The sequence below is a fragment of the Euleptes europaea genome, chromosome 2 (assembly GCF_029931775.1).
Source record: "Euleptes europaea isolate rEulEur1 chromosome 2, rEulEur1.hap1, whole genome shotgun sequence".
In the NCBI taxonomy this organism is placed as follows: Eukaryota; Metazoa; Chordata; class Lepidosauria; order Squamata; family Sphaerodactylidae; genus Euleptes; species Euleptes europaea.
The window spans coordinates 28,085,419-28,106,555 of NC_079313.1; the positions used below are offsets into that span (position 1 = coordinate 28,085,419).

At 43.3% G+C, this 21,137-nt stretch overlaps 2 protein-coding genes across 2 annotated transcripts in view; both read right to left on the bottom strand.

Moving 5' to 3' along the window:
• EDEM3 (ER degradation enhancing alpha-mannosidase like protein 3) overlaps positions 1-8,716 on the bottom strand; it is a 43,951-nt gene extending 35,235 nt beyond the window's left edge. The window contains exons 1-2 of the mRNA XM_056844004.1: positions 8,547-8,716; positions 909-954 (exon numbers count right to left, since the gene is read on the bottom strand). Of these exons, the coding sequence (XP_056699982.1) occupies positions 909-954; positions 8,547-8,716 (216 nt within the window). The remainder of the gene's footprint in view (positions 1-908; positions 955-8,546) is intronic.
• Positions 8,717-13,039: 4,323 nt separating this feature from the next.
• NIBAN1 (niban apoptosis regulator 1) overlaps positions 13,040-21,137 on the bottom strand; it is a 48,618-nt gene continuing 40,520 nt past the window's right edge. Inside the window, exons 10-14 of the mRNA XM_056844715.1 lie at positions 19,891-20,052; positions 18,003-18,113; positions 16,206-16,313; positions 15,300-15,411; positions 13,040-14,499 (exon numbers count right to left, since the gene is read on the bottom strand). Coding sequence (XP_056700693.1) covers positions 13,040-14,499; positions 15,300-15,411; positions 16,206-16,313; positions 18,003-18,113; positions 19,891-20,052 — 1,953 coding nt within the window. The remainder of the gene's footprint in view (positions 14,500-15,299; positions 15,412-16,205; positions 16,314-18,002; positions 18,114-19,890; positions 20,053-21,137) is intronic.

The window sequence follows — 21,137 nt, forward strand, 5'->3', positions numbered from 1 at the left end:
AGTGGGGGAGAAGGAGGGGAGCCACTGCTGCCTCCAACTGCCCCTTCCACTGATGCAACAAAGAATACCCCAAGGCTCCCAGCAAACAATGCTCCTCCACTTGACTGGAGGCAAGCAGGGAAGGGGAGGAGAAAAGGACAGGAGCCACCAGGGCCATCATCATTCTCTTTAGAGCAGAGGAGGAGACAAATGTTGGTCTGAGAGTCTGCGTTAGAAGGAGGGAGGAAGGGGGGTGGCAAGGGGGCAAGTGGGGAGAGAGAGAAGGCAATGGGGTATGAGTGACAGAAAAGGGGAGAAGAAGGAGGAAAAGCAGGAGGAATGGGATGCCCCCTCCCTGCAAGTTCTGTGTAAATTCTCCACTTGTAAATTCTAACAGCGAAGTCAGCCAAATCTGAGGATACTTAAATCCGGTGACTGGAGCTGTGAACGACAAGACAGATCTTTCCACAAATCTGAAAAATGCCCCAGGTTTGCAGAAAAATCTGAGACAGACAGACAGACAGACAGGCAGACAGGCAGACAGGCAGACAGGCAGACAGGCAGACAGGCAGACAGGCAGACAGGCAGACAGATAGATCTTTGAAAAAATTGAGCATTTTTGTAATCTTTTAGGAGATTTGCAGTAAAACTCCAAAACACAGATTGATTCAATTAACCAAAGGTACTAAATACAGGCAAACACATTCAGAAACAGAAATGCCACTTTAAAAAATCAATGGAACTTGCTTCCAAACACATTTATTTAGGATCAGAATACCAATCAAAGGACTCACATTACACTCAGTTACATCTCATTACTCACAATCCGTACACAGTATGTATCATGTGAAAGACTCCCAGAATAGTAATTAAAGCTGATAGTCAAAGGCAGTTTAAGATTCGGAATTAAATACGATCAGGTTTCTTACCATGTAATTACTATAGGCATGATCAAACATTTCCAGAACTTGACTCCTGTGGGGAAAAAAAACAACACAAAAATCAGTGTGATTTAGGGGCCAATTCAGATTACCTCTGTCAGTTTTAAACAGAAGTTAATTAAGTTTAAGTGCATATTTGGAAATCTACATACCCAATAAGCATTTAAGAAAGGGGTGGGGGAAGAAGAAGAGGAAGAGGAGGAAGAGTTGGCTTTTATATGCCGACTTTCTCTACCTTTTAAGAAGGATCATACTGGCTTACAATCTTCTTCCTCTCCCAACAACAGTCACCTTGTGAGGTAGGTGAGAGTGAGAGAGTTCTGAGAGAACTGTGACTAGCCCAAGGTCACCCTTCATGTGTAGGAGTGAGGAAACCAACTGATTCGCCATATTAGAGCCTGCCGCTCATGTGGAAGAGTGGGGAATCAAACCCGGTTCTCCAGATTAGAGTCCACCGCTCCTAATCATTACACCATGCTGGAGTACATCAGTAAGAGTACATGGCATTTCTGGATTTCAGAGTTAACCAATACTACCTATTGCTACACAAGCTGGCAAAGGACGCCCAGGAGAACCCAGCATAGATTAATTCTTTAAGATTTGTTCTGATTCTGGAATTTCTTAAAACAGCTATCCAGAGAATGACAGATACTGTATACAAGACTCAGGCAGCGTGGGAGACTTATGCACACACTTGCTAGTGTGACTTGGATCCAAGGCTGGGTCACCACCCAAGCAATTGCTTAAGGCACCAAATCAGCAGGCATGCCTGTTGTCACTGCCCAGCTCCAGCAGAGTGCTTGTGCCACTGCCAACTGGAGCCAGTGGGAGCATACAGGAGCAGGTGTGGCCCACCCACTTGTGCTGCTGGGGTGAGGGGAACATACACCTCTTCTGGTGCCACATTCTCACCGCAAGGGATAACACTGCTTGTATCCACACCGTAAAGCAAACTCAGAGATGTTCTGGACACACTTTACTGCTTGTACTTTGAGTCCCTGGTGGAAGATGTAAGTTCCCACCTTTGCTCACATGACTAGAATTCTTCATGTTGCACAACTTCAACTCAACATAGTTGGCAAAATACAGGGCAACCTCTCTACAGATGGTGCAAACCACTGCCAGAGGCAGCATTTCTCTACTCAGTTTTTGCTCGAATTCTGACAGTGGAAGAAGAGGCTGCATGGCCCCACTGGGGCTAATATAGGCCCACAAAACTACCAGAATTGCTTTCTATTTTTCAGAAGGCTTACAATTGACTTACACTATATAGTCCACCTTGAGAACTCAGTGAGAAAGGTGGATTATATATACAGCAAATAAGAATAAAAACTCCCAGAAGTCCTCACTGCTTCAAAGGATGCCTGTACCCCAGAGTCATTTCCTTTTTCTCCCTCCTACAGAAAGTTGAGCCCCAGCTAGATATACTGAGAAATCTTGCTGTAGTTTTACAACAACATGCGACGAATCGATGGATGAAAATTCTGCATTACTTGTCTACAGTCCTAGTTCTTTTTTTCTGCCACTGAGTTACCAGATAGCAGAAGGAAACACAGCAATGTGTGGACGTAGTGCACAAATGTACATGCATCTTTAAACACAAGGAACAAACATATGGGCAACCTGACTAGGGCAGGTGGCTTCCCAGATGTATATATGCTCATTTCTGTCTACACATCCCATATTTGTTGTTTTCCACAACAGCATGTAGCATTCACTTGAATTCATCTTAGAACACCTATTTTCATTCTGCCTCTACCTCCCCCACCCGCAATAGGATGATAATACTGACCTATTTTACATTATTTCCCTATTACTTAAGATGACCCTGTACTGACAAGTACACGGATATAAATACTTATTTCAGGATTCAAAAAGAAGAAAAATGGAAAGACAGAAATTATGGTTCATTATACATCACTTATCGAGTCCACAAATGGATATTGTAAGAAATCCTATGGACATGACAACTCTTAATTCAGCACTAGGGCCTCTCTTGTTTTATACACAAGTTAATTTCATTTTTATTCCCAGACAAGCAATTTGTGCAGCAATGGAAAATATTTCCCATCTATTACAGATCCAAAATTGTCTCTAATTTTTATTCGTTAAGATAGGTAGGATTAACAGGATTCTAACAAGAGCCTATGCAACAAGCATTTATCCAGTCCCCAACGAATACAGAAATACTATAATACTGTGGGTACTCATAGCATACCACTCAACACAATAAAAATAGAACATACCCCCACATACCTCCTTTTATCACTTGATTTAAATCATTCAGGTATGTTTCTTTCCGCTACAGGACTGCTAATATGCACTGGCATCTAAAAACCATTAGCCATAAACAGTATGCCAATTTAAAAGGTAATTTAATTCTTCTTCCAATGGAAAGTATTATCAAGCATTATTTAGGTTACCTGCATGAAATGTTGCCTGCTATTATGTGTAACTGCTCATGGAAATATCTAACACAAAAGCTCACAACGTATAAAATTTAAACTATTGAGTTGTATCCAATAGCTTTTCCAGTGAACAAAAGACAGTTTAATGAACAGAATGGCATCTTGGAATCCAACACTTTGTTTCCTTGTCCTCTTGATAAATTATTTTGTTAAAGTTCATGGTATGTGACTCTTATTTCCTGTGAGTGTGTTGGTAATTCAGAAATATATAGTTCCAAATATAATTATTCTTCACTACTGTATTTGGAACTATATATTTCTGAATTACCAACACACTCACAGGAAATAAGAGTCACATACCATGAACTTTAACAAAATAATTTATCAAGAGGACAAGCAGTTACTCATAAAAACACAAGTGCATGTATGCAATATTCTAAGATACTATCATGTCCTCCAAACATTACTAAGCCTCTCATTTTATAACTTAAAGTAACTAAATGAAGCATAACATAAGAACATAAGAAAAGCCATGCTGGATCAGACAAAAGCCCATCAAGTCCAGCAGTCTGTTCACACAGTGGCCAACCAGGTGCCTCTAGGAAGCCCAAAAACAAGACGACAGCAGCAGCATTATCCTGCCTGTGTTTCACAGTACCTACGGTAATAGGCATGCTCCTCTGATCCTGGAGAGAATAGGTATGCATCATGACTAGTATTCATTTTGACTAGTCGCCATGGATAGCCCTATCCTCAATGAACATGTCCACCCCTCTTAAAGCCTTCAAGTTGGCAGCCATCACCACATCCTGGGGCAAGAGTTCCACAATTTAACTATGCGTTGTGTGAAGAAATACTTCCTTCTATCTGTTTTGAATCTCTTACCCTCCAGCTTCAGCAGATGACCCTGTGTTCCAATATAAGAAAGGGAGAAAAGCTTCTCCCTACTCTCTCCATACCATGCATAATTTTATAGACATCTCTCATGTCTCCCCTTAACCACCTACTTTCTAAGCTAAACAGCCCTAAGCGTTTTAACTGCTCCTCACAGGGCGGTTGCTCTACTCCCTTGATCATTTTGGTTTCCTTTTTCTGCACCTTCTCAAGCTCTGCAATATCCCTTTTTAGGTGTGGTGACCAGAACTGTACACAATATTCCAAGTGTGGTCTTATCATCGATTTGTACAAGGGCAGTATGATAGCAGCAGTTTTATTCTCTATTCCTTGTCTAATTACGTGTGTGTGTGTTAAGTGCTGTCAAGTCGCTTCCGACTCATGGCGACCCTATGAATGAAAGTCCTCCAAAATGTCCTGTCTTTGACAGCCTTGCTCAGATCTTGCAAATTGAAGGCTGTGGCTTCCTTTATTGAGTCAATCCATCTCTTGTTGGGTCTTCCTCTTTTCCTGCTGCCCTCAACTTTTCCTAGCATGACTGTCTTTTCCAGTGACTCTTGTCGTCTCGTGACGTGACCAAAATACGATAGCCTCAGTTTAGTCATTTTAGCTTCTAGGATCAGTTCAGGCTTGATTTGATCTATAACCCACTGATTTGTTTTTTGGGCAGTCCACGGAATCCGTGTCGAATTATGGCCAGCATGGAATTTACCTTTTTCACAGCAGCCGCATGCTGGGTTCACATCTTCATTGAGCTGTCCTCAAGATCCCTTTCTTTGTCTGTCAATGCCAGCACAGATCCCATCAGTGTATATGTGAAATTGGGATTTTTTTGCCCCAATATGCATCACTTTACACTTGCTCACATTGGATCTCATCTGCCATTTTAATGCCCATTCTGCCGGTTTGTAGAGATCCTTTTGGAGCTCCTCACAGTCAGTTTTTGTTTTAACCACCCTAAATAATTTGGTGTTATCTACAAACTTGGCCACCTCGCTATTCACCCTCAGCTCCAGGTCACTGATGAACAGGTTGAAAAACATGGATTCTGTGGATTAGTCTGTCCTTTTTATGGTTTCTAGTTTATTAAGACACTATGCCCTCCTTGATGCACATAGCAACTCCCCCTCCAATATGCCCTTCCCTGTCATTTCTATAGAGTTTGTATCCAAGAATTACCATATCCCACTGGTTCTCTCCTTTCCACCCGGTTTCTGTAATGCTCACTATATCTATGTTTTCCCTCAAAACCAAGCCCTTTAACTCCTCCATTTTTGCTTGGATGCTTCTAGCATTAGCATAGAAACCTCTCCATACTGTCTCTCTTGAGACTTGCCTAGCATGTATCCTTGGGCTTCCATATGTGGCTATCCTGCTTTTCTTTATCATCCCCTTTCATATCTATCCCATCCCCATGTGGGCAATCAGAAGCATTTTTCCTTTGTCCGTTTGCAATGAGTTTGCCTGAACTAGACAAAGGAACACATAGATCCAAATACCCAGCAGACTACAAACATCCACTCACCCTCACATATAGTCCTCTCACACAGCAATCTCAGTTAATGCTCCCCAGCAGTTTTAGGAAAGGCAAAACCAACACCCACCTCACCAGCAGTATATTTCTCTCAACCATTATAGCGTACATATGACCAATCTAAGCTAATATGAAAGAAGAACCTCTCCAATACCACATATATTCAATGTGTTTGTAAAGTGCCGTCAAGTCACAGCTGACTTATGGCAACCCAGTAGGGTTTTCAAGCCAACAGACTAACAGAGGTGGACATATATTCAATAGTGAACACTAAACTGTTACTTTCAGATGCACAACCATGTCATCAGCCTTACATCTTCAGCCATACATCAGAAAATATTATCACCATAGTGAACCTGATGTAGTTATACATTTCAGAACTATTAGCATAAGTCAAGCCAACAGCTTCTGGGTACTTACCTAAATTTCTAGCCCACCTACTCTGTAAACTAATGGCAAGCAACAATTTTAAGCCAACCATAAAGGTACCTATTAAAACACAGATGAAGACAAAAAACTCCATTACCTAGAGGTGGTTTAACCCCAATCAATAAAAGTTAGCCATAATAAATAGCAAAAAAAAAATGCTTTGGGGAGTATGATTTCATCTTTGATTACACACATGGACAACTGCATGTTCATAAGCAGTGTCTTGGGGAAATAGACTTGGCATGTGGGCAGATTCATACTAGTCTATAGGACAGTAACAAAATAGCAGAGATTGTATCCAGGAAGCACTTCTAAAGATTACAAATAAAAGTGAAATTTATCACATATAACCTACAAGATTATACGGGTATCTACTTTATTTTCTGGGTTTGAGTAATGTGTCTCAAGTTTCAGAGCATGACTGTGCCTTCAAAAACAAGCACAACAATTCAAGAGTCCACCTTTTTCTTGAAGTGTAAGACTAATAGCTGTACTGGCTAGCAGGCAGCCAAAGCTTTGTGAAGCCTTAGTGAAAATTGCCTCCAAAGGATGATCAGAACTATAGTTTCAATCATCCATGGCACTGAAATGGCCCAAGGAAAAGAAATCATAACCCACCTACAGAACAGAGAGTTCAATTCCATATATATCTATGGAATTTTTCAAATGGTTACTAACACAAACAACTTGTTAATTGCTTATGTTCTCAATAAATAAATAAGTGACTTTTCACATTATTTCTCCCATCTTCCACTTAATCCTCACGACGACAACCTCGTGACCTAGCAGCATTTCATGGTTCAGCCAGGGATTCAAACCCAGTCATCCAAAATCTTAGTTTGATGCTCTAACCACTATGCCACACCAGCCACAAAACTTGACAATGTTTAACCACAGCTATGCATCCACAGGACTCTAAAGCAAAACCACCACCATAAAGGGAAGGATTGTGTCTGAAGACCTTCTGTTCAGATAATCTGATTGAACAATTTCCCACCCATAGTAAACCACCTTTTAAAGTCATTGCATAAATGAAGAAGAGCATAAGTGCAAACCATATCCAGACAGATGTTCTGAACATGAGAAATTCAACACAAACTAGCAAGCCACAAAGGCTTCTTGCGTTAGGGCTTCCAGGGACTGTTAACTTGTCACTTCTGAATTGATCAAATATGCATGGCTTCCCTGACACCTCCTTATTGGATGGTGGCAGTTATTTTTAGTTCAGCTTCAACACGGCTATACTTCCATTTATAGATACTTGAACATATAGACAACATCCACAACTCCAAGCAAGGCGGCAAAAGGGTCAGCACCTGCTCCTATATCTTTAACAGGCGTTTTCAATTTTGGAGGTTCTCCCATAACCGACAGAAAATGCATAAACAGACAAGAGGTTGCCTATTTGTTTTACAGCCAATTATTTCTCAAGAAACGCATGCTGTTGTGGAACAGAACATGCCACGCAGTTGATGACTCAAGTGGTACCTTTGCTACTTCAACTGCAATATCCCAGAGCTACAAATCCCCTATAGCAAGAAAAAAGAAAAAAATAATTGCCTCTAATCAACCAGTAGCACCTTACAGACTAACAAAATTTCTGGCAGGGCATGAGCTTTTGTGAGCCACAGCTGACTTCTTCATACCCTGCCAGAAGTTTTGTTAGTCTGTAATGTGCTACTGGACTCTTCCCTAATCAACCAGGCAGGGAAAGCTCAGAAAAAGCTACCCCTCCCCTTGTGTGTGTGTGTGTGTGTGTGTTAAGTGCCGTCAAGTCGCTTCCGACTCATGGCGACCCTATGAATGAAAGTCCTCCAAAATGTCCTGTCTTTGACAGCCTTGCTCAGATCTTGCAAATTGAAGGCTGTGGCTTCCTTTATTGAGTCCATCCACCTCTTGTTGGGTCTTCCTCTTTTCCTGCTGCCCTCCACTTTTCCTAGCATGACTGTCTTTTCCAGTGACTCTTGTCGTCTCATGACGTGACCAAAATACGACAGCCTCAGTTTAGTCATTTTAGCTTCTAGGGTCAGTTCAGGCCTGGTTTGATCTAGAACCCACTGATTTGTTTTCTTGGCAGTGCACGGAACCCGTAAAACTCCCCTCCAACACCACATTTCAAAGGAATCTATTTTCTTCCTATCCGCTTTCTTCACTGTCCAGCTTTCACACCCACACATAGTAATAGGGAATATGATGGCATGAATTAATCTAGTCTTGCTGGCCAGCCTCAATGATGCTCTGGTTAAAAAGGGGGGGGGGCTACGGCCACTCCTTGGAAGGGACAGGGCGGCCTCTCCCTGGGCCCCGCCGGAGAAAAGGGGGCGGACAGAGCAGGCCGCCTCTCCCCCCCACCCCTCTTACCCGAGGCGGCGTTTCTCCTCCCTGCTCATGGCCTGGGCGGCCGGGGCTGCCACCAACACCGAGGAAGCGGAGAGGAGGCCCAGAGCCAGCCACTTCCATCCCGCCCAACGGCCTGCCGGGGAGTCGCCGCCGCCGCTCCTTCCCTCCCCACCGGCCGCTGCTCCGCTCATGGCAGTCGCTGCCCCGCTAGGCCCGGCTCGGTCCCATCCCGTCGAGAGCGGCCGCGACAAGTGAAGGGGCCGGCCCTTCCTCTTCTCTCTCTCTCTTCCCCCCTTTCTCTCCGCCGTAGCCAAGGTAACGGAGCTCCTCCCGTCAGGTGGCTTCCGGGTTGCCCTTCCGGTAACGTGACCGGCGCGCGGAGCAAGAACCACTAAGAGCGCGGCGCGCGTGCCTCGTGATGACGCGTCGCACGCGCCCGGAGCCGAGGAAGGCGTGGAGCGGGGGCGCGCACGCGCACAGGTCTATACGTTTAATAATGGGACGTGGCTCTCCAGTGACGCTTCTCTGTGCCCTGCAGCTTAAAGGCTGTTGGTTAAGGATTTCGGGGAGTTGTAGTTTATCTTATGCGTCATTGTATGTTTTTTTCTTTTATTATGCTTTTGGAGTTGGATTTCCCCCCCCCCTGTTGTTGATGTGTCTCTTTTTAATAGTTGGCCAAATGAGATTTATTGCAGAGTTGCCAAGTCTAGGTTGGGGAAATTCTTGATATAGGGAGTGGAGTCTGGCGAGAGCAGGAGTTGTCGTTTATCTTATGCGTCATTGTATGTTTTTTCTTTTATTATGCTTTCGGATTTGGAATTTTTGTTGTTGTTGATGATGTGTCTCTTTTTAATAATTGGCCAAATGAGATTTATTGCAGAGTTGCCAAGTCTGGGTTGGGGAAATTCTTGATATATGGGGAGGGGAGGGGAGGGGAGGGGAGGGGAGGGGAGGCCCAGAGCCAGCCACTTCCATCCCGCCCAACGGCCTGGGAGTCGCCGCGCCTTCCCTCTCTTTCTTTTTCTTCTCCCCCCCTTCTTCCTGGCAAGAGGAGTTGTAGTTTATCTTATGCGTCGTTGTATTTTTTTTCTTTTATTATGCTTTTGGATTTGGAATTTTTTCCTGTTGTTGATGTGTCTCTTTTTAATAGTGGGCAAAAATTAGATTTAGCGCAGAGTTGCCAAGTCTGGGTTGGGGAAATTCTTGATATATGGGGTGGAGTCTGGCGAGAGCAGGGTTTGGAGAGGGAAGGGACCTCAGTGGGTTATAATGCCATAGAATCCACCCTCCAAAGAAGTCATTTTTCTCAATGAATGGGCTTAGACTGGAGTAACTCTGTTTAGGACTCTTCACAGTGGGTAGCCGTGTTAGTCTGTCTGCAGTAGTAGAAAAGGGCAAGAGTCCAGTAGCACCTTAAAGACTAACTTTTTAATGAAAGTAAAGCTGTGCCCACTATGTCAGCAGCCTGGTTACAACAATGGGCACTGACACTAGCTGTGTACCAATATAAGATAATCTTTAAAGCTGGTAACCAACATGGAAATGCAGATGCCCTGAGCAGATTACCAATACCAGAAGCACCCGGGACTGAAGATGTCTCTGAGGAAATTGTATTGTTGATGGAGCATCTTGATCAAAATACAAGCTTCTCAGTAAAAGCTTCTCAGATTAGAGTCTGGACCAGGCAGGATCCAATTCTGTCTCAAGTAGGACAGTTCATTCTGCTGGCCCACACAGAATCCTGGAGAAACAATCCATCCCTATTGGAGCAGGAGGGCTGAATTAAGTGTAGAAATGGGTGCGTATTGTAGGGTACCAGGGTTGTTAATCCTCCACAAGGAAGACAAAAGGTTCTACAGGATCTGCATGAAGCCCATCCTGGAATCTCTTGCATGAAGGCTTTAGCTCATAGCTACATCTGGTGGCCACATTTGGATGAAGATTTATAACAGGAGTGCAAGCAATGTGTCCAATGTCAACAACCAACAGGCACCAGCATGGGCATCTTTACATCCATGGGAGTGGCCAGGAAAACTTTGGTTTTGGATACATCTAGATTTTGCAGGACCCTTTTTGGGAAAGATATTCTTGATTATAGCAGATTCCCACTCTAAGCGGATGGAAGTCCACCCAATGAACTCCTCAACTTCAGCTACAACGCGTGACAATCTTTGAAAGTGTCAGGATCAGGCGTCTGTCCCTAGCATCCCATAAGCAAACTCATCCAGGCAGGTAGCTCTGAAGCAGTAATACTTTATTAGGAGCAAAAAGACAGATTAAAGAACTGACTGCCAACACACAGGTGAGGCTAGTAATGGTGAATACAGGCAGGTTACATGCTTAAGACACTACAAACTGAAAAGGTAAACATTGCTAAGCAACCCCAAGATAAGCAGTTCCCAGGAAGACAGAAAAAACATTATCACAGCTGCAGAAAACAGGATGAGCGAAACTGTACACAGACGTTCAGAGGCATTAGAACCAAGGACTTGACGTGTGGCCAGAACCTGGCCTACCTCATGTCAAAAGCCTTTGCTCCAGTGAACAGGCAAAGGCCTGACATTCTGCTCCCCCTAAGGCCCCCTCTCCCTCCCAATAGCCGGGCGAGGTTTTCGGGGGTAAGCATTGTGAAACTGATGAACTAGACGGGGGCAATCACATGGTGCTCAGCCACTCATTCATCATAACCAGGCCCTAAGTGTTTCCAGCGCACCAGGTAGTAGATCACCTTATTATGGATCCGGGAGTCTAGGATCTTGGAAACTTCGAAATGTTCCTCCCCCCACACCAACACCGGGAGCTCGGGAGCAGGGTCAGGATGCCATTTTGGTGCGTGTTCGTATCTCTTGAGCAAACTGACGTGAAACACCAGATAGATGCCCCTCAGGGACTTTGGAAGACTGAGTTCTACTGTGACTTCATTTATGAGCCGCGAGACTGGGAAAGGTCCCACATACTTCTCACTGAGTTTTTTACATGGGCGTAGGGAGCGAAGGTTTTTTGTGGACAGATATACTTGGTCCCCCGCCTTGATGTCCCACCCCGGAGAACAGTGTTTGTCTGCTTGTGCTTTGTATTTGCGCTTGGCCCGCTCCAAATTTTTCTGTAACCAGGGCCAAGTATTTTGTACTACGTTCACCCAATCAACCACTTCAGTGTCAGTGCCCTCCCCAGAGCGATCCACACTCCCAAACAGCCCAAAGTCCTTTCCATACACTACCTGAAACGGGCTAAAACCAGTGGACTGATGGGAGGCATTATTATAAGCATACTCAGCAAAAGGTAAGAGATCCACCCAATCATCTTGATGGTAGTTTACATAGCAAAGCAAATAACATTCTAGTACAGAGTTGACACATTCAGTCTGACCATCGGTCTGGGGATGATAGGCACTGGACAAACCTTGTTCCACCTAGTGTCAGGCTCAGGCGTCTGTCCCTAGCATCCCATAAGCAAACTCATCCAGGCAGGTAGCTCTGATTAAGCTTTGATTGTCATGGACTTCCAGTGGTACTGGTTACCAATAATGGACCAAATTTTACCAGACAGGAATTTAATGAGTTCCTGTGGAAGAATGGAATTAAAACACATTCAAACATCTCCCTGTCATCCAGCTTCAAATGGCTTAGCTGAGAGAGTCATCAGAACTTTAAAGGAAGGAATGAAAAAGATGACTAATGGGACTTTGGAGATCATGGTGACTCAATTTCTTTTGAAATATAGAATCACCCCGCAGACCACCACGTGGGTGAGTCCAGCCCAGTTGTTGATGGGAAGGAGGTTACAGACCCACCTGAAGAGGAAGTGCAAAGGAAAGAGACTCTTCAAAAAGGTAACGATGATTACCATGCTAAGGTCAGAGACTTGGGAGTACAAGATCATGTCTATACCAAGAGTTTTACTACCTCCCAAACTATCTGGATCCCAGGTAGGATTCAAACACAGATGTGGCCTCTATGTTTTAAGAGTGGTTTACCTTATGGCAGAGTTATCAAGCAACATCAAGATCACATCTGCAGGAGAACTGATGTGCAAGAGTCTGTGCAAGTGGGAGAGGAACAGGAATACCTAGAAAACCAGAGTCCCTGTGGTATTTCAGAGGCAGATGCCCACTGTTATTTGATGCCCCCTTCCAGGTCACCAATTAGGGAAGATACAGAGGAAGTTTTAACTTTTTAAACCCAGGGATAATGAGGCAGTGGAAGCACACTATTATCTAGTGAGAGCAAGAAGACCACTTGGTTATTTGAAAGACTATATTTGGGCGATTACTTAAGAAGAAGAAAACTTAAAGAGGGAGGGATGTAGTAAAATGGATAGTAAAGAGTTAACTGGAACTTGATTATGGGTTGGATGAAAACTGCACCCCTGGACTGTTCACTTTTCTTACTTTCAGTCTCTGTGTTAATCTGATGTAAGCTGCAATAAAGAAGTTGTGTTACATTCTGCAATTCATGTGAGTACAGAGATCTACTTCATTCCCACAGTGAGATCACAAAAAAAAAACCTTTTCTTCATTTCTCTGACTGTGATTCAGGACAATTGCCTCCAGCACTTTCTTGTGTGCCTGTTTCTATTTCTTTCAAATTTGCAACACCAGCACTTGGCAAGGGCACACTTGCATGTGTAGAATCATTTCCCTCAGCCAAGGTGAAGCTTTGGGACTGTGCATTCACTGAGACCTCCACAATGCTATCCTCATTCTCTTTTACATCTGGAGAAATCAGCAGATCAGTTGACTCTACTCTCAAATCTGCAATATTCAAAATAGTAGACTCTTGCGTTTCAACAGAACAGCTAGTGGAAATCTGAGAATCCACGTCTGGTGGGATAGAATGAAGAAAAGACAGTCCAGATTCTCCGCTTCCAATTTGGGGCCCTACTTGTGGTCTGTCATCCACTGAAGCACAATGAGGGGAACAAAATCCCCCCTCCACCTGCTCAAATTGCCTTCTTTCTACATGTTGTTCCACTTGCAGCTTCTCATCGATTGGGACAAAGTGAGTAGAGGAAAGATCTAGTCCACTCTGGTCAGACTGTCTACCTTCCACGTGTTGCTTTGCTTGAGGCTGGTCATCAGCACTGCCACTTTCCACGTCAGTGTACCAGATGCTTTTCATTGTCTCCAAATCAGCCTTTGAGGCCTGACAAACATCCAGTTCTTCAGGCACATCTGGAGAATCTGCTTCGGGCCTGTGGCTTCCTTCTCCAGTGGTGCTTACTACATTTATATAATCGGATTCAACAGAGGGTAAAAGAGAGAGGCTTGTTACAGTTATACTGCATGCTTCTACACTGGGTAGAAAAGGCACTTTAGGAGACTCCTGCATCTCACATGTTTGCAACTCATCTGCAATCATTTCGTCCATCTTGTTCCTTTCTTCTACATGTTCCTGTGCCTTTGAAATTCCACTTTCGTGTTCACTTTCTTCTCTGTTCTCAGGCGGATCATCTGTTGGCAATTCGACTGTCAGTGTCAGCAAGTTTCTTATTTCATTCAAGGTATCAGGAGCTGGTACCTTTTTCTCTTCCACTAGTACCTCATTTTCTGTTCTTGAGCTTCCATCAAAATTTGTTTCTTGAACATCTGGAAGCTGTGGAGTTATTGTTTCCTCTGCAGCCGTAAGAATCACAGAGAGGGAATCCTGCTTGCCATTGAAATAGGAAATCATCCCCTCTTCCCTCCCTTCTGGAGGAATACTAGAGACATTAGCGGAAATTCTTTCTTCATCATCCAGTGTCCTTGTAGCCTCCTGGGAGCCCTCCTGAATGACTTCTTCTGGCACAAACACTTCATTACTTTGAACGTCGACATGTGATACCTCTGTCAAGCTGGCGGCTGGTTTCCTAGCTGGGCTTGCTTGAGCTGATCCTGAAGGGGTTTTGAGGTCACTCAGGCTGGATACACTTTCAGAAGGAAGTTTTGTTTCCTCAAAGAGGTTGTGTTTCTTCAAGTGGGCAGCCTCTTTTATCACTAGAACAGAAGATGGAAAAATAGAGAGATTCAGCCATAGGGATGTAACAAAGTATGGGGGGGAGGGGTGACATACAAAGTTCTCCAAAATTCAGGTGGTTGGGATTGGCCTTTCCCAGATAGACTACTCCCTTCTCCGGCTTCTGTCCCTAAGTCCCATTTCTGACCCACACTAGATTTAGACAGGCCCTGGCTGCTAGCCTAAGTCTTGAGGAAAACCGTGATGGATGGAGAAAAAGACAGCTCCTCTCTTGATGTTGGTAAGAGAGAGAGGTCAAAGAAATGGGTAGTATTAGGAATTGGAATGGGATTTTTTCTTCTTGAACTAGTATACTCAAGACACAGTGAAACTGATCTTCACATTCATGATCTTTCAGCTAAACCAAATACTCCAATAACTGGTGAAGTTCATATCTGGATCTAACTTTTTTCCCTCCATTTGTAATGGGATAAATGTGATGTATTATCTCATTTGCATACCAGAATCAGAACAATGCCAATTACAAGCTTCAGGAGATTATTCAGTTTGAGAGGAGGGCCTAGAAAGACCACCATCCCAGCAGCTGCCATTCTACCATCAGAGGCAAAGCAGCACCCAGCTCCAACCTGCTTGGCCCTTGGAAGACTATCTCGACCTCTCATCCTGGGAAGGACCCCAGTATTTACTCTGCAATGGAGGCTTAATACAGTGGGGACGGGGAAGAAACAGTGAAACTGTATTTTTAAAATGTTGTAAGCTGCTTTGAGAACTTCATGGTTGAAAATCAGATATTAAATGAGTAAATCAGAAGCAAATTTACCTTTTAGAGTTTCAACAAGCAGAGTTTCAAGTAAAATCTCTTCATAGACATTTTCAACTTGTATCACACTGGTATGATCAGCAAAGATGAACTGTTCATATTTCTGAAGCTCCTATGTAACAAGATACAACAAGAAAATGAAGAGAACGTTGTTCAAATCTACTCAGGAACTAGCTAGATGATGCACAGATACAGATCTGTATACAGATCTTCCAGTTGTTGGTTTCTGAAAACTCACTCATCAGGTTTGTGGGGTCCAATTTCGGATTGGGACAGCAGAGAAAGTTCTACGTATCTATATGTATTATGGTTTTAAGTACACTGAATCTATGTAAGCCAATAAGTGTCCTACAGCATAGAAGAAAAGCAGGGTATAATTTTTTAAAAAAAATAAACAGTTATTTCAAACTGGTTTACAGAGCATGCAGATTGTTGGAAGTTCAAAAGCTGTCTCTTCGTGTAGATGCAGCTGAGAAAACTTGTAGTGGTAGGGAGAAATAATTCCCCAGCCTCCTGGGGTTAGAACATGGAAGGGTCTCCCCAGTCACTGTTATGACTGCAACTTCTTCTCATGTCACCACAGCAAAGGCACGGCACTGACTCGGTTTACTGACTTATACAGAAAAGAAGAGGAAAGAGCTCAGACCGTGCATTTGAGAAACCTGGTCCTAGAATTCCAGGAGCCCCAATGGCAAGAAACAAATATAGCCAGGGTTTCCTAATCCTCTTCTGGGATTTACAGGCTGCATAACAGAACTGCACAATGTACTTGACCTCAGCCTCTACCATCAATCATCTCTTAAATTTCAGCACTCTTTAAAATGATCAGGATAATGCAACAGCAGGAGCATTTCGCTGGATAAACTTTTCCTCTCCTTTTGACTCCCCTTCAGCACAGCAACCTACCGGTTTGCAAGCTGAAGCCAATGTCCGCTGCAGTGTAGGTAAGGAGATTTGGATCAAAGCATCTTGAAATATCTTTTTCCGGACAGTGCTGCTGTCATAGTCATATTGCTGTGGATGAAAAAGAAACAAAGTTAAAGCCTAAGGGGCTTGCATCCCCTTGCCAGTTTCCAGTGGACAGAAGAACTAATGGGGAGGCTTCCTTCACAAGTGATCATCTCTAGGAATAAGGGCTTTTATAAAATTTCTGTTACCAGAAATAAGGGGGCCCAGGCCCCAAAAGATGCTTTTCCTTCTTTAATCAGTTGCACTTATGGCAGACTGAAACTAGACACATATCTTTCAAAAGAGAAACAAACAAAACTATGTACTTGAAACTGAGAAACACACTAAACATTTACAGCACTGTGGCATGGTACAATGTCCAAAAAAGATGAGTTTCAATTCTCTTTTGATGCAGGAGGCACGACATGCAAATCCATGGAAATATAACTCTGGTGGGCACTTTCTTTCTGAAGAAAAGCAGGTGCAGGAGGGACCCAGTTTGAGTGGAGGAGTGCTTGAATACAGGATACCTTAGGGTTCCCAACCTCCAGGTACTAGCTGGAGATCTCCTGCTATTACAACTGATCTCCAGCTAATAGAGATCAGTTCACCTTGAGAAAATGACTGCTTTGGCAAATGGACTCTATGGCATTGAAGTCCCTCCCCTCCCCAAACCCCATCCTCCTCAGGCTCTGCCCCAAAAACTTCCCGCCAGTGGTGAAGAGGGACCTGGCAACCCTAGGCTACCTGCAGCCACAACTAGATCCATAATGTAGCCTGGATGGGCACCTTTTTCCTGAAGAAATGTCGTTTCAGGCTGAACCCATTATGAGCAAAGAAACAACAGGTGGGGAAGAGGTACGTGAGAAAAGCTGCCATTAAGTCTTTATTATACACATTTGTGTGAGAATATGTAACTATGGTCTAACAACACAGATATCTGAATTCAAGTTTTATCAGTCAGCAACCATGGAGTTTTCATCCAATGATTCATGATGTGCGCCGACATACCTTTAAATATGACTCCAGTTATCGGCATACATATAATGCACATCACAACATATTCATAGAATTCAATGAAACGGAGTCAACAACAGAACTGGAAACTGCCCCCTAGAGTCTTCCAACTCCTAGGTTTATCAGGGAGCAAGTCGCATTCAAGGAACTAACCAACAATGATGCACATGTCACATGTTTGCAGAAGCTAGATGCACTCTACTGTATCAAGAGGTAGTTTTAAAGTACAGTTGGCTCCTTTGGAGATCATACTGTACATCAGAACCTTCTTGATAGCCCTTGATATGCCCATAAAACAAGACAATAGAAAACCTTCAGTTAAAGTTTTACAGGAATTATTTTTGATTAGTACAGATTGTGCCTGTTGAAGGTATCAGATTAGAATGTTCCATTCAGATGAGCAACCATAGCAGACCCTCATCCTGACATGTACAAAACGTCTACAATAGTACAAGGGAGGAGAGCAGAGCTCCTGTGTACAAAAAGAGAAGGTGCAGCCTGTAAGGCAGAACGGAGGGAATCTGCACCAGCTTGAATCTTTCTCGCCTACACACCTAAGGCCAGTATATGAGGTCAGCTGTCCTCTTTTGTAACTAAGCTACAATTGTTGCAAGAGGTTTGCAGAATCAAACACCTAAAATGTAATAAATGCAAACGTGCATGTGTGTGTAAAACATTTTTGTTTGATTCTAAGTGGACATTACAAATCTTTCTGTGCAAAGGTAGAAAATGGCATACCTTTAGGACACGAAGTTTGACTTTTTCAATGGCTGATGCCATTTTGGCTGTATCTTTTTGATGGCCTAAGCTGAGCAGCTGCTCGAAGGTATATACTGCATTTTCCATAAGCTAGAAAGGAAATATTGAACAACTGATATAATATCTATAGACACCCACTTCTGCTGAGGTCAGTACCACAATATCCATTTAACTCATGTGCTTAATAATGTACATAATAAAGGTATATATACTTAAAAGACAGGAAGTAGTTTGTGAAAAGGTTTGTCAGGAACTCCCAGGGCTTAAATAAGGAATGTCATGTACGTGGGAATCTATCCTGATGACTGTGTACTCAGGGCCTTTTTAAAGAACAGGTGGAATGTACAACATCAGTGCTGCAATTACCAACCAAAATGGAGTTTGGATTAATTGGCCTAGAATAAATACTAGTAGCTTGGATGATCACACTAGTGGATAAGAGCGGTGGTTAGGAGCAGTGGACTCTAATCTGGGGAACCAGGTTGGTTTCCCCACTCCTCCACATGAAACCAGCTGGGTGACCTTGGGCTAGTCACAGTTCTCTTAGATCTCTCTCAGCCCCACCTACTTCACAGGGTATCTATTGTGGGGAAGGGAAGGTAATAGTAAGCAGTTTGATTCTTCCTTAAGTGGTAGAGAAAGTTGGCATATAAAAACTAACTCTTCTTCTAGCTTGGCACCTAGGAATGGGGTTATGGCTCAGGGGCAGCGCATCTGCATTGCATGCACAAGGTCCCAAGGTCACATCAGGTGAAAAACCTGAGGCTGCCAGTCAGAGTAGGCAATACTGACATTGATAGACGAAGGATCTGACTCAGTATGAGGCAGCCTAAATAAGGGGTTGTGGCTCAGTGGTAGAGCATCCGCATTGCATGTTCAATCTCCAGTTCAAAGGAGTGGCTAATATGACCAGTGATCCTGGTGAGCTGCTGCCAGTCTGAGTAAACAAAATTGACATTTGAAAGACCAGTAGTGCGACGCTGAATAAGGCAGTTTCATATGTTCGTGTGACCTTGCCCTGGTGAACACTTTCTGCATGCTGCATTTCCTGCTCCAGCAACTAAACCTATCTCAGGAGCTCTGGATCATGGAATATATCCTCTAGGCTTGGATTCTGGCAGTGCTAGCTTGGCCCTTACTAGTTCAACAGTTATTCAGATTTGGGAGGATATTTTTTTTATGAAATCAGGGTTCCCTGTGTAAATTGTCTAAACAATCTAAATAAGTATTGAACTATTCATGAGAGCAGGATGCACCCGGACTGCTGCTACCTGAGTGACTGACATCGCCCTCCCAAGCAGAGTTACACCCCTCTAAGCTCACTGAAGTCCATGGGCTTGGCAGGATGTAACTGTGGTTAGGATGACACTGAAAGTCATCAAAGGAACAGCTAGAACTGGTTGTGTGAATCCACACCAAAGCATTTGTTCAGAGGTCAAATGAGAATTTTCGTCTTAATATCTATGATCATAACAGCAAATAATTTGGGGCCAAATGAGAGGTTACACGGAGTTTTGTGTTACCTTCTCTCTGCATTAAAAATAGAAAACAGCTAGAGCAGACTGCCAGACCAAGCAGAAGAAGGGTGGGTGTGAACAGGCTGCTTACAACCCTTTTATTTCATAAGGACAAAAAAGCAACTGGGGAGGGGGTGATTTGAAGCTGAATGATGACTTTAAAGGGGAAATCTTAAGCAGCCTCTACCCCCACTCACCTTTCAGATTTAGAAGCATAAAAATTGATGAAAAGCAGCATTTATTCAGTTATTCTGAATAAATTCTGAACATATTCTATCAAAGACATATCTGAACATAAGTGAAGACCAAACCTGGGCTAACAGTCAGAAGACATGTGAATTTGACTGTACCTCCTGCATCTGGTTTTGCGTCCTCTGAATAATCAAGTCAATATGGTAGAACTTGAAGCGGCTCTTGAGATCCTGGAGCTGTTCTTGCAGAAGGTTCACCTTCAGATAGCAAGGCTCCATTTTCACAGAGTTGTATGGGAGGCTCATTAGCAGATCCATGTTCTAGCAGAAAGATGGGGTTGCAAAGAAGAGAGATTCTCATGAGTGGCCTTTTTACAGACTTTGTATGAAAACTTTGTATAGACTGAATCACATTAGCTATAAGGGTGATCCTAGGCTTGGGGAACCTGGAAATGCACTGGTGAGGAATAACAGCTAAGTGGCTGATAGAATGAAATGGGGACCAGATTTGGCTTTTGGTGAGGATAACAGTGACATTAAAAGCAAGTTATTCATAGCACTTGAGCTGTGACTGCCACCCAGGCATGAGTGACTGATTTGGTCTGAACTCATCAAGAGGTTTGCTGGGCCAAGGTATTATTGACTGAACTGCCATTAGCTTGGTTGCTCTGATGTCACAAAGGCAGGCAGGCAGCCGCCCAGTAAGCAATAAGGGGATGAGCAAATCAGGTTGCAACCTATTGAAGGACACCTTTTTCATGTAAATCAGGCAAGTAGTGTCTGTGTTTTTTAAAGGAAAGATATTAGCCTGGTTCCAGCAATGCAAGAGGAGAAAAGAAGCTGTATTTAGTGTAGTTCTGCATGCACAAGCAGTGACACAAAGAATTGCAGCAGCACATACACTTAACATAATTTTGAATAAAACAAGGTGCATATGGAGCAATGGAACAAACAACAAATTTTTAACATGATTTTATTAAATATGTTTTTCAAATTGTATTAGAAGAAATACCTCGTGCTAGGCCTTGCACAAGCAGGAAAGATAGTACCGACAGAGTTGCTTTCACATAGCGCGAGCAGATAGCAAAGAATAATTTTATCACTTCTGCAAGGACTATTGTCATGCAGAAATCTTCCATGGGATCCACCACATGGGCTGCAGATGGACAGACTGCAATAATATAGATTATTTGCATTGGTAACCTAAGCTTTGGGACAAGCCATTTCCTTACCTTATTCATGCTCAAATCTAACCTGTGGGATAGGTTACTTTTAGACCTTTTATGCATGGATAGTTTTACCTTTGATTTGCCGCTCTCTTGATGCACAGTATTAGCATTTGAATTCTCAAAAAACTATGCACAGGACCAGTTTTCCCACAAAGAAATTCCAGGACTAATCTGAGA